Source organism: Mustelus asterias, chromosome 30 (genome assembly GCF_964213995.1).
Source record: "Mustelus asterias chromosome 30, sMusAst1.hap1.1, whole genome shotgun sequence".
In the NCBI taxonomy this organism is placed as follows: domain Eukaryota; kingdom Metazoa; phylum Chordata; class Chondrichthyes; order Carcharhiniformes; family Triakidae; genus Mustelus; species Mustelus asterias.
Window position 1 is genome coordinate 11304713 of NC_135830.1, and position 13359 is coordinate 11318071.

A 13359-nucleotide genomic window follows, 5' to 3' on the forward strand; every position below is an offset into this window, starting at 1 on the left:
GGAAGTGGAGACAATGAACAATTACAAAGGAAATTGGATGGGCGTTTGGGGGGTTTCAAACAGAAATAGTGATTCCTAACTTCCTAACACCCTGTCACTCTGTGATCCTTGAGAAATTTGAAACCATGTATTCGCAACAGACTCAAAGAGCATCAGCCCACTGGAGGCAAAGTCATGAGACCAGCCAGTCCAGCAGAAAGAAACCCTCCGACCCTCCCCATTGACCAACTGTGAGAATGAACAAAATGCAGTCCTGGATGTAATTGAGAGCAGAAACAATAACAGCAGAATCCAACCCCTGGAATCACCCGTGAACTTGTTGGTGTCTCAGCAGGTGGGATGAAAGACTGAATCTCTTCTCACACTGAGAGCAGGTGAACGGCCTCTCCCCAGTGTGAACTCGCTGGTGTATCTGCAGGTGGGATGAATCACAGAATCCCTTCCCACACTGAGAGCAGGTGAACGGCCTCTCCCCAGTGTGAACTCGCTGGTGTGTCTGCAGGTTGGAAGACTGACTGAATCTCTTCCCACACTGAGAGCAGGTGAACGGTCTCTCCCCGGTGTGAACTCGTTGGTGTTTCCGCAGGTTGGAAGACTGAGTGAATCTCTTCCCACACTGAGAGCAGGTGAACGGCCTCTCCCCAGTGTGAATGCGCTCATGGACCGGCAGGTCGGAAGATCGAGTGAATCCCTCCCCACACTGAGAACACGTGAATGGCCTTTCCCCAGTGTGAACTCGCTGGTGTGTCTGCAGGTTAGATAATTGACTGAATCCCTTCCCACACTGAGAGCAGGTGAACGGCCTCTCCCCAGTGTGAACTCGCTGGTGTCTCCGCAGGGTGGATAAATCAGTGAATCCCTTCTCACACTGAGAGCAGGTGAACGGTCTCTCCCCAGTGTGAACACGCAGGTGCGTCTGCAGCTTAGATAATTGACTGAATCCCTTCCCACACTGAGAGCAGGTGAACGGCCTCTCCCCAGTGTGAACTCGCTGGTGTATCTGCAGGCTGGATGACTCAGTGAATCCCTTCCCACACTGAAAGCATATGAATGGCCTCTGCCCAGTGTGGCTGCGCCGATGAGCTTCCAGCTGAGATGGGGCTCTGTATCTCTTGCCACAGTCCGCACATTTCCATGGTTTCTCCATGGTGCAGGTGTCCTTGCCTCTCTCTTGGGTGGACAATTAGTTGAAACTTCGTCCACACACAGAACAAGATTACAGTCTCTCCCCGCTGTGAATGGTGTGATATTTATTCAGACTGTGTAACTGGTTAAAGCTCTTTAGTCAGTGCAGTGGAACACTCTCACTCAAGTGTGGCAGTGTGTTGATGCTTTTTAACTCACACTGACATTTCAAATCTTTTCAAATTGACAGACTGGACAATCATTTCTCCTTCTGGATTCAAAGTCCGATGATATTGAGGTCCCAAGGAATATGACTCTGTCACGTCAAGACGTGACATTTGAGATTTCGGCCTGTGATTCCTCTTTCAATATCCTGTAAAATGAGTTTACAAAAGTCATCACAGTCAGTATAGGATAGAAATTCAGAACAGACAATTCTAGTTTCTATGGAACATTCTTTCCTATTTCAGTCCCAAAAAGTTGTAAATCTCCATCCATATCTGTGGATTCTATTTACAAATGAAAGTGGATGGGCACTTGAACGAAATAAACTTTCAGGAGAATGGGATATAGAGTGGGAATGGGACTGGAATATTATACAGAGAGTCAGCATGGACTCGAGTTACCGAATGGATTCCTTCTGTGCTGTAATGACTTTATGATTGGAAATGTATAACATCGCTGCAGCATTATATTACAATGCAAGAAATAATAAATGTATTTTATTACAGAAACATAAATAATGTGTCTAATCTGGGTACCATATAATAACACTAGACATATCTCTGTCCTATATTAATGTACTGTCCCCTTAAATGTCAGCCATCTCCTGGGGAAAGCTGCCCTTTAATTATGAACATTAGGAAAGAGACCATCCTTTTAGACAGACAAATAAATGTGTCAAGCTGAGGGGGCAAAGGATGTTCACCAGGCTGATTCAGGGAATCGCGAGACTGATGTAGGAGGAGAGACTGACGAGGTTAGGATTGTTTTCGTTGGAGTTCAGATGAATGAGGGGGGAGTCTCAAAGAGACTTATAAAATTCTAACAGGTCGAGACAGGATAGATGCAGGGAGGATGTTCCCGATGGAGTCCAGAACCAGGGGGCACAGTCTGAGGATTCAGGGCAGACCATTTAGGACGGAGGTGAGGAGACATTTCTTCACCCAAAGAGTGGTGAAGCTGTCGAATTTATTACCACAGGAAGTAGTTGATGCCAAAACATTGAATGTATTGAAGAGGTGGCTGGATAAAGCACTTGGGGCGAATGGGATCACAGGTTATGGGAAAAAGCAGGATTAGTTGGATGATCAGCCATGATCGTAATGAATGGCGGAGCAGGCTCGAAGGGCCAAATGGCCTCCTCCTGCTCCTATCTTCTATGTTTCTATATCAAAGAACAAAGAACAAAGAACAGTACAGCACAGGAAACAGGCCCTTCGACCCTCCAAGCCGTTTGTATCCCTCCATTCCCAGGCTGCTCATGTGACTATCCAGGTAAGTCTTAAACGATGTCAGCGTGTCTGCCTCCACCACCCTACTTGGCAGCGCATTCCAGGCTCCCACCACCCTCTGTGTAAAAAACATCCCTCTAATATCTGAGTTATACTTTGCCCCTCTCACCTTGAGCCCGTGTCCCCTCGTGATCGTCACTTCTGATCTGGGAAAAAGCTTCCCACTGTTCACCCTATCTATCCCCTTCATAACCTTGTACACCTCTATTAGATCTCCACTCATTCTCCGTCTTTCCAGGGAGAACAACCCCAGTTTACCCAATCTCTCCTCATAGCTAAGACCCTCCATACCAGGCAACATCCTAGTAAACCTTCTCTGCACTCTCTCTAACGCCTCCATGTCCTTCTGGTAGTGCGGCGACCAGAACTGGACACAGTACTCCAAATGTGGCCTAACCAGCGTTCTATACAGCTGCATCATCAGACTCCAGCTTTTATACTCTATACCCCATCCTATAAAGGCAAGAATACCATATGCCTTCTTCACCACCTTCTCCAACTGTGTTGCCACCTTCAAGGATTTGTGGACTTGCACACCTAGGTCCCTGTGTTTCTATACTCTGGATGGCTCTGCCATTTATTGTATAACTCCTCCCGACATTATTTCTTCCAAAATGCATCACTTCGCATTTATCCAGATTAAATTCCATCTGCCACCTCTCCGCCCAATTTTCCAGCCTATCTATATCCTGCTGTATTGCCCGACAATGCTCATCGCTATCCGCAAGTCCAGCCACCTTCGTGTCACCCGCAAACTTGCTGATAACACCAGTTACACCTCCTTCCAAATCATTTATATATATCACAAATAGCAGAGGTCCCAGTACAGAGCCCTGCGGAACACCACTAGTCACAGACCTCCAGCCAGAAAAAGACCCTTCGACCACTACCCTCTGTCTCCTATGGCCAAGCCAGTTCTCCACCCATCTAGCCACTTCTCCTTGCATCCCATGAGCCTTAACCTTCTTAACCAACCTGCCATGTGGGATTTTGTCAAATGCCTTACTGAAATCCATATCGACAACATCCACGGCCTTTCCTTCGTCAACCGTTTTTATCACTTCCTCAAAAAACTCCACCAAATTTGTAAGGCACGACCTCCCTCTTACAAAACCATGATGTCTGTCACTAATGAGATTGTTCCGTGTCTTTATCAATGTCTTTGAGAGAGAGACCTGGACCAACCTTTCCAGAGTCTGCAGCCTCCCTGGATTCACTTCCTTTCCCTTCAGTTGCTGCACGTCCCCAATTTCCCGCAGAATGAGAAAAGAAACTCACAGATGTTGGCCTCTTTTAGGTCAAACTCCCAGATGTGGACGACAGGAGGAAGTTTGACTCTCTCTGAAACTCCATCTTCATTCACACAAGGCCCGCGCTTTCAATGGCTGGGGACCAGAGTCCTTCCGGTCCTCCAACACTTCCTATTGGCCAGAGCTGGTAAGGGGCCGTGAATCAAAGGTGCGCATGTGCGGATTCTGGGGGGAGTGCGGATGTGGGGCGGGGCCCGGGACAGAGCCGGCGCACTGACCATTGTCTGTCCGGCTCTTCCAGCCTTTCCCATTGGACAACAGCTCAGCGCGGCTGGAGGACAAAGTCCCGCCCACCCCCACGTAGGGCTCCGCCCCTCATTGTCTGTCTGCGGGGATTAACCAATGGAAACTCTGGAGGACCGGAAGTTCCATGGTCCTCCAGCCAATCAGAGCCCCCCATTGTCTGAATGCGGAATCTGGACAATGAGCTTGTTCAGCTGCTCATTCCTGCCCAGCAAAGCTGCTGCTGCTTCTATCTCTGAATGAAGATTGAGCTCCAGACAGACTCAAGGAAGTGAAAAGAATCAGCCAATGCCTCCAACCATACTAGTCTGAAAACGCCTGATCCCGGAAGCTAAGCAGACTCAGGCCTGGTCAGTACTTGAATAGGAGACCTCCTGGGAATGCCAGGTGTAGTCGACTTTAGGGTGGCATGGTGGCACAGTGATTAGCACTGCTGCCTCTCAACGTCAGGGACTCAGGTTCGATTCCTGGTTTTGGTCACTGTCTGTGTGGAGTTTGCATGTTCTCCCCATGTCTGCGTGGGTTTCCTCCGGGTGCTCCGGTTTCCTCCCACAGTCCAAAAGATGTGTGGGTTGATGCACTATCAATCAAGTTAAGACTAGTTGTAAGCAAGACAAATAGGCTTATATTAGCAAGAACTTGGAGCCATCCCTGTCGGAGATCTGGTCTGTACTAAAGGCTAGGGGGAGGAGCCACTGCCTTTATACCCGGACCAGGGGGAGGAGTCTTGGGTGGAACCGACAGGGATGTGCCACACATACAGGTAATAATAAATACTAACTAACAGTGGTTAACCACAACAGATAACAGTGGTTTACCACATGGGTCAGGTGGATTGGCCATGTTAAATTGACCCTTAGTGCCAGGGGGACAAGTTAGGGTAAATGCAGAGGGGTATGGGGATAGGGCCTGGGTGGGATTGTGGTTGGTGCAGACTCGATGGGCCGAATGGCCTTCTTCTACACTATAGGATTCTATGATTCTATGAAGTGAATCCAGGAAGTGTGCAGACTCTGGAAAGGTTGGCCCAGGTCTCTCTCTCTCTCTTAAAGACATTGACATTCTTTGCTCCCTCAGCTTGACACATTGATTTGTCTGGTTAAGAGGATGGTCTCTTTCCTAATGTTCAGAATTAAAGGGCTGCTTTCCCCAGGAGATGGCTGACATTTAAGGGGACAGTAAATTAATATAGGACAGAGATATATCTCATGATTATTTTTGTCACAGATTAGATAAATTATTTATGGTTCTGCAATGAAGTAATTTATTCTTATTTATATTCTTGTAATATTGTACTGTACCTATGTTCTATACTTCCAGTTATAGAGTCATTACAGCAAAGGGGTCCTTTCAGCCACACAAGTCCATCCTGACTCTTGGTAAAAGTCTCTTAGTTCTGGAAGCAGTGAGCATGGATCTGTCAATCAGCCTCAATCAGCACCTTCAGGAGAATTGGGAGGGTGAATATTAGATACAGCAGAGTGAGAATGGAGGGAGAGTGTGTGGGGTGAAGATTTACAGCTTTTGGGGAATGAGAGAGGAAAGAATGTTCCATGGAAACTAGAATTATCTGTTCTGAATTTCTATCTTGTACTGACAGTGATGAATTTTGTAAACTCCTTTTACAGGATATCAGAAGGTGAAGATTTTCAGGCAGAAATGTCAAACCAAATGTCACACTAAGATCTCACAAATTCACTCTATCGGAACCTGAATATCATCAGTCTTTCAATTTAGAAGGATAAATTTTTGTCTGTTCTGTCTTTTTCAGGAGATCTAAAATATCAGTGTGCCTGGAAAAGCACTGAAACACACACACCCCTGAGTGAGCGTGTTCCAGTGCACGGACTGTGGAAAGAGCTTTAATACAGTCTGAAAAAACATTGCATCATTCACATCAGGGAGAGAAATTAATTGTGTTGTGTGTGTGGACGAGTCTTCAGCAGATCGTGAAACCAGCAGAGTCACAAGGGCACCTGCACCATGGAGAAACGGTGGAAATGTGGGGACTGTGGGAAGGGATTCAATTACCCATCAAAGCTGGAAACTCATCGACGCAGTCACACCAGGGAGAGACCATTCACCTGCTCTCAGTGTGGGAAGGGATTTAGTCAATTCTCTCTTCTGCTTACACACCAGCGAGTTCACACCGGGGAGAGGCCGTTCACCTGTTCTGAGTGTGGGAAGGGATTCAGTGATTTACCCACACTGCGGAGACACCAGCGAATTCACAGTGGGGAGAGACCATTCACCTGCTCTGACTGTGGGAAGGGATTCATTCAATCATCCCATTTGCTGGCACACCAGCGAGTTCACACTGGGGAGAAGCCATTCACCTGCCCTGTTTGTGGAAAAGTATTCAGTAATTCATCCACACGACTGACACACCAGCGAGTTCACACCGGAGAGAGACCGTTCAATTGCTCTGACTGTGGAAAGGGATTCATTCAGTCATCCCACTTGCTGACACACCAGCGGGTCCACACAGGGGAAAAGCCATTCACCTGCTCTGAGTGTGAGAGAGGATTCAGTGATTCATCAAACCTGCTGACACACCAGCGAGTTCACACTGAGAAGAAGCCATTCAACTGCTCTGTGTGTGGAAGGGGATTCAAACATTCAGCAACCGTGATGAAACACCAGCGAGTTCACACCGGGGAGAGGCCGTTCACCTGCTCTATGTGTGGGAAGGGATTCACATTGTTATGCAACTTGCAGAGACACCAGCGAGTTCACAAATGATGACAGGGGTTGGATACTGCTGTTATTGCTGTGGTTAATCACATCCAGGACTGAACCATGTTCATTCTGACTGAAGGTGAAGTGGGAGGTTTGGAGGGTTTCTTTCTCGTGGACTGGCTGGTCCCACAACTTTGCTTCCAGTGGGCTGATGCTCTTTGAGCCTGGGAGAGCACATTTCCACTGAAATGATCCACATTTGATGGCAGGATTAGAGGATACATGTGAAGCTTCTTGTAGTTTAATTGTGAATGTCAGTGCTGGAGAAATGCTATGTCGTAATTGTATTCCCTTTTTAACTTAAAGAGAAATAGTCACTTTCCTTCGACACACACAGATTAGTGTGGGTTTGATTATCAGTTTCTGTTATGGTGTTGTGATGTATTTTCTGTGGCTTTTATTTCTTATGAAAATAAAAATGGTATTTTGTAATGTGTATGTTGCTTCCTGAGCTTTAGCACACCTGTCACCTTTCTGCGTAGATTTTCTATGTTCTGTAATAATTGTATTAGTTTAAGTTTGTGTAGCTCTTGTACTTTTAGTTATTTGTCTTTCAGTAACTTGCTTCAGGCGTCGGCAGTCACTAAGAAATGAAACATCACACCTCAGATGTAGCAGTGAGGTCGATGAGCCTGAGGAACATCAATCATTAGGAAGTGACACCACACGTCCTTTTATTACAAGGAAGCAGACACACAAATGACCTTGTGCTGCCTTGTTATCTCAGTGGAAAAGCTTTAAACTTACTACAGCAGCAGAGAAAAGCAGTAAGGAAAAGGATGTTGCTGCAAGTGACTGAGATCCTGGATTAACTCAGTTAGGAGTTAATGGGAAGTGATGTCAGCAAGGTGACCAGGGCAGCATGGTGACACAGTGGTTAGCACTGCTGCCTCACAACACCAGGAGCCCGGGTTCAATTCCAACCTCAGGTGACTGTGTGTGTGGAGTTTGTACATTCTCCCCGTATCTGCGTGGGTTTCCTCCGGGTGCTCCAATTTCCTCCCACACTCCGAAGATGTGTGGGTTAGGTTGATTGACTGTGCTAAATTGCCCTTCGTGTTGGGGGGTTAGGAAGGTAAATACATGGGGTTATGGGGATAGGGTCTGGGGTGGTTGATGCAGACTCGGTGGGCCGAATGGCCTCCTTCTGCACTGTAGGGATTTGATGATTTCTATGAGTTAATGGGAAGTGACATCAGCAAGATGACCAATATCCTTCAGGGACCAATCAAACATTGATCATGCACCATTTTATCAATCAGGGATTGATCATGTGCTGCTGAGGCCAATCAGAGCCACAGCAGACGAGCGACAAAGCTGAATGAGCGAATACCGCACAGAGATAGTTGTGAGCGAGGGTTAATGAGCGACAATTTCCCAGAGCTTGGTGCGCAACACAACACAACATGAAGTAAGAAGATAGACTTTGGTCAACAGAACAGCCGACAGCCACAGTCAACCAGAAGCTGAGAGCTGGTGTTCCAGAGTGAGTGGACTGATCCACTGTGTTTAAATATTGTGATGTTGTACTTATTACAATTAATAAATTCTGTGACAACATTCTTGTACCTGGAATGGTCTGTAACTAGTCAGGAGCTGCAGATTCCTTTCACAACTTATTCCAATGGGTAACTGACTTGACTGTTACAATTGAGATTGGAGCCAAACCCAGATCTTACAATAGGATAGAATTTCACATTCTGTTTGAAGGGGAGAAATGTGGGTCTAAGACCAGTGTTTTGAATCGAAATAAATGGTCTGAAAGCGGAGCTGGCGAAGCCATACAAAATAAGGGAAATTATATATTTTCATCTTTGATTTGTTTTGAAATATTTTCTGTGAATATCGTTATAATCCTGGTTGGGGCCGTTAATGTTTAAAGAAAAATTCAAATAGCCAGTGATTAACTGAAAGAATTACGCCACAAGAATCTTTAAACAAAAACATACTTTATTGGATATATAAAACAAAATAAAATTAAAAACCAACACTACAAACTGAACACTGTAGGTTAAAAAGATTTACGTTATAAACACAGTTCTACTTTTTAACTTTTTCCCAAAATTTCCCTGATACTTAATATCTTGAAGGTTCATTCACTTCTGTTCCTGTGAACATATGGAAGGTACGTCAAAGCTCACCAGAATTCACTTTAATCCTCCTCAGTGTTCCAGCGATTCTCCAAGCTTTTATGAGGTCCTTCCATTGGCTTCCCACTGAATAACCCTTCAACTTTCCCCTATGATCTCAAAACTGTGGACTCCTCACTCAAAGCCTGAGCTTCACTGTCTTCTTGCTGAGGGATTTAAACATGAGGAACAGCACTGGTTCCTCATGGCCCTCGAGGCTTCCAGTCCCACAGCTGGTTCACAGCTCCTGGTCCCACTGCTCCTGGTCCTGCAGCATTTTCACAGCTCCTGCTCCCACAGCTGGTTCACGGCTCCTGCTCCCACAGCTGGTTCACGGCTCCTGCTCCCACAGCTGGTTCACGGCTCCTGCTCCCACAGCTGGTTCACAGTTCCTGGATCCACAGTTGACAGCTTCCAGGCTAACTGCAGACTGCCTGCTTTCTGTGAAAGGTCAAAGCCTTTCTCTTTTCTCCATACCGTTTAACTAAGGGTCTGTGGAATATTCCATTCAGCGGGAGGTGTTGGGATAGTGGGAATGTCTCTGGCCGAGTAATGCAGAGACCCAGCAAAGGGTCTGGGGACAGACAGCCGGTGGGATTTGAATTCAGTGAATCAATCTGGAATTATATAAAGTTAGTCTCAGTAACGGTGACCATAAAACTGTCAGGGATTGTTGTAAAAACCCATCCGGTTCACCCTATTAATACCCCCTATTAGGGAAGGAAATCTGCCATCCTTACCCGGTCTGGCCTACATGTGAATCCAGACCCACACAGCGATGTGGGTGAATCTTAACTGTCCCTCTGAAATGGCCGAGCAAGTCACTCTATTCAGGGGCAATTAGGAGCTGAGCAACGTGTGCTGGGGCTTTGCCAGCAGTGTCCACATCCCAGGGAAGAATAAAGAATATTCCACGGAAAGCGATGGGTGATTTGAAATGAATTGAAAGTAGGTCAGGAGGTGCTCGTATCATCCAGAGCTGCTTTTCAATGGATCCTCCTGTTTAAAATAAAAACACATCAGTGTGCCCCTTTCCCAGACACACTGACCTTGGAATATCACAATGCTGTTTTTAAACATTCCTTTGTTAAAGAATCAGTCATTTAGAATTGTGAAACAGACAGAAATTAAATGTTCCGTTTTTCTTGGGATCCTCCTGTGCCTGGCACCGGTGTCCTGAACAAGGTTATTAACATTCTCTGTGTTAAAGGTTCCTCCTGGTTCTTGCTGTCTGTTGTGTCCTTTGTCACAGTCGGTACCAGGACATTTCTATTGAAAGGTTGTTAAGAAATTCCAGTGAATTCCAGCCCCTTGTGGAACGTTCCATTTGGTGTGCGTCAGATTCAGAGATGTCCACGTGTGTGTGAAAAGGGTTCTGGGTAAGGGTTTTAACCCTTCTTTCCCCGTTAGTAACAATGAGCCCTGTATTCAATTCTAAAGTATAAAGTCCTCATTAGATATCAATTCTACCTGTTATCTACATTTCACCAACCAGTCTATATTTTCATCACGGGACTGCAGTGGGAGCACCGTCAACATCTTACTGACTGGATCGATTTTATCGAGGAGGTGACGAAGGTGATCGATGAGGGTAGAGCAGTGGATGTTGTGAACATGGATTTTAGTAAGGCTTTCGACAAGGTCCCTCATGGTCGGCTCATCCAGAAGATTAAGATGCATGGGATTCACGGTGACTTGGCCACTTGGATTCAGAATTGACTTGCCCATAGAAGTCAGAGAGTAGTGGTGGAGGGTGTTTTTCTGGCTAGAGGTCCATGAGTAGTGGTGTTCTGCAGGGATCTGTACTGGGACCTGCGCTATTTGTGATATATATAAATGACTTGGATGAAAACGTGGATGGGTGGGTTAGTAAGCTTGCAGACGTCACAAAACTAGATGGAGTTGTAGATAGTGTAGAAGGTTGTCAAAGGATACAGTGGGATGTAGATCAGCTGCAGATATGAGTGGAGAAATGGCAGATGGATTTTAATCCGGGCAAGTGTGAGGTGCTGCACTTTGGGAGATCAAATATTAAGGATAAGTATACAGTTAATGTACAGAGGGATCTTGGGGTTCAAGTGCATAGTTTCCTGAAATTAGCCACACAAATATTTATCAGTAAAGAAGACATATGGCATGCTGGCCTTTATTGAGTACAAGAGTCAGCATGCCATGTTGCAGCTTTATAAAACTTTGTTTGGGCCGCACTTAGAATATTGCGTTCAGTTCTGGTCACCACATTACAGAAAGGAGGCAGAGGCTTTGATGAGGGTGCAGAAGAGGTTTCCCAGGATGCTGCCTGGATTGGAGGGTGTGAGCGACTGACAAACGAGGGTTGTTTTCTCGAGAGCGGTGGAGGGTGAGGGGAGACCTGATAGCAGTCTATAAAATGAGAGACATAGAATCTTTTCCCCCAGAGTTGATATGTCTAATACTAGGGAGCATGCACTTAAGGTGAGACGGGAAAAGTTGAAAGGAGATGTGAGAGGTAAGTTTTTTTTACACAGAGAGTGGTAGGTGTCTGGAATGCGCTGCTAGGAGTGGTGGTGGAGGCAGATACGATAGGGGCGTTTAAGGGGGTTTTAAATAAGCACATGAATATGCAAGGAATAGAGGAATATGGACTAAGGGCAGGCAGAAAGGAATAGTTTAATTTGACATCATGTTCGACACAACATGGTGGGCTGAAGGGTCTGTTCCTGTGCTGTACTGTTCTACGTTCTATTTGTGATCTCCATTTAGAAAAAGGAAATAGAGGCACTGGAGAAGGGGCAAGAAAGATTCACAAGAATAATCCCAGAACTGGAATCACTTGTGAACTCACTGGTGTTTCACCAAGTTTGCTGACTGAGTGAATCCCTTCCCAGTCAGAGCAGGTGACCAGCCTCTGTCTGGTGTGAACTCACTGGTGGGACATTAGTTCCCGAGAGCTTTTGAAGCCACGCCCACATTTAAAGGGTCTCTCCTGGGTGTGATGATGTTGTGTCTGGGCAGGCTGGATAACTGAGTAAATCCTTTCGCACACACCGAGCAAGTGAATGGTTTCTCCCCGGTGTGAACTCACTGGTGTTTCAGCAGTGTTGATGATATTCTAAACCTCCTTGAACAGTGAGAGCAGCTGAACGGCCTCTCCCCGGGGTGAATGTGCTCGGGGATCATCAGTTCCTGAGAGCTTCTGAAGCCGGCCTCTCAGGCAGAGCATTTAAAGGGTCTCTCCTTGGAGTGAGTGGCTTTGTGTTTCTGCAGGCTGGATAACTGAGTGAATCCCTTCCCACACACAGAGCAGGTGAATGGCCTCTCCCCAGTGTGAACTCGCTGATGGGACACCAGTTCTCCAGAGCTTTTGAATCCACTCCCACAGTCAGAGCATTTAAACGGTCTCTCATTGGTGTGAGTGAGATTGTGTCTGCGCAGAGTGGATGACTGAGTGAATCCCTTCCCACACACCGAGCAGGTGAACGGCCTTTCCCCCGTGTGAACCCGCTGGTGTATCTGCAGGTCGAATGACGTTCTAAACCTCTTTGAGCAGTGAGAGCAGCTGAACGGTCTCTCCTCAGTGTGAATGCGCTGGTGGGACACCAGATCTCCAGAGCGTTTGAAGCCACTCTCACAGTCAGAGCATTTAAAGGGTCTCTCATTGGTGTGAGTGACTTGGTGTGTCTTCAGGGTGGATGAATGAGTGAATCCCATCCCACACACAGAGCAGGTGAATGGTTTCTCCCCGGTGTGAACTCGCTGGTGTACCTGCAGGTTGGATGATGTTCTAAATTTCTTTGTGCAGTGAGAGCAGCTGAACCGTCTCTCCTCAGTGTGAGTGCGCTGGTGGGACACCAGATCCCGAGAGCTTTTAAAACCACTCCCACAGTCACAGCATTTAAATGGTCTCTCATTGGTATGAGTGAGATTATGTTTCTGCAGGCTGGATAACTGAGTGAATCCCTTCCCACACACAGAGCAGGTGAATGGCCTCTCCCCAGTGTGACTGCGTTGATGAATTTCCAGCCGAGATGGGGATATGAATCCCTTCCCACAGTCCCCACATTTCCACGGTTTCTCCATGGTTCAGGTGTCCTTGTGACTCTCCAGGTTAAACAATCAGTTAAATCTCACACAGAACACGGGTACAGTCTCTCCCCGCTGTGAATGCTGCGATGTATTTTCAGGCTGTGTAACTGGTTAAAGCTCTTTCCACACTCAGTGCACTGGAACACTCTCACTCGGGTGTGTGTATCTCAGTGCATTTCTCATCACAGCGATATTTACAATCTTTTGAAGCCAAGAGGCCAAACAAGCATTTCT

At 46.5% G+C, this 13359-nt stretch overlaps 5 protein-coding genes across 5 annotated transcripts in view; 3 read left to right on the forward strand and 2 right to left on the reverse strand.

Moving 5' to 3' along the window:
* The window catches only part of LOC144481037 (uncharacterized), a 297288-nt gene that overhangs the window by 55983 nt on the left and 227946 nt on the right, over positions 1 to 13359 (forward strand). The gene's annotated exons all lie outside the window — the stretch shown is intronic.
* The window catches only part of LOC144481041 (uncharacterized), a 211559-nt gene that overhangs the window by 54504 nt on the left and 143696 nt on the right, over positions 1 to 13359 (forward strand). The gene's annotated exons all lie outside the window — the stretch shown is intronic.
* The window catches only part of LOC144481057 (uncharacterized), a 128029-nt gene that overhangs the window by 53421 nt on the left and 61249 nt on the right, over positions 1 to 13359 (reverse strand). Inside the window, exon 4 of the mRNA XM_078200708.1 lies at positions 468 to 830. Coding sequence (XP_078056834.1) covers positions 468 to 830 — 363 coding nt within the window. The remainder of the gene's footprint in view (positions 1 to 467; positions 831 to 13359) is intronic.
* Positions 4348 to 8641, forward strand: LOC144481039 (uncharacterized). Its single transcript, XM_078200684.1, has 2 exons — positions 4348 to 4542; positions 5964 to 8641. Exon 2 carries the CDS (start codon positions 6176 to 6178, stop codon positions 6932 to 6934), a length of 759 nt encoding a protein of 252 aa, XP_078056810.1. The 5' UTR covers positions 4348 to 4542; positions 5964 to 6175; the 3' UTR covers positions 6935 to 8641.
* Positions 8873 to 12750, reverse strand: LOC144480669 (uncharacterized). The gene has a single exon (XM_078200265.1). The coding sequence runs from the start codon at positions 12748 to 12750 to the stop codon at positions 12250 to 12252; it is 501 nt and encodes a 166-aa protein (XP_078056391.1). The 3' UTR covers positions 8873 to 12249.

Bases quoted from the DNA above. Each gene is read 5' to 3' on its own strand.
- LOC144481039 (XM_078200684.1), top strand. From the start codon at position 6,176: ATGGAGAAACGGTGGAAATGTGGGGACTGTGGGAAGGGATTCAATTAC.
- LOC144480669 (XM_078200265.1), bottom strand. From the start codon at position 12,750: ATGGGATTCACTCATTCATCCACCCTGAAGACACACCAAGTCACTCAC.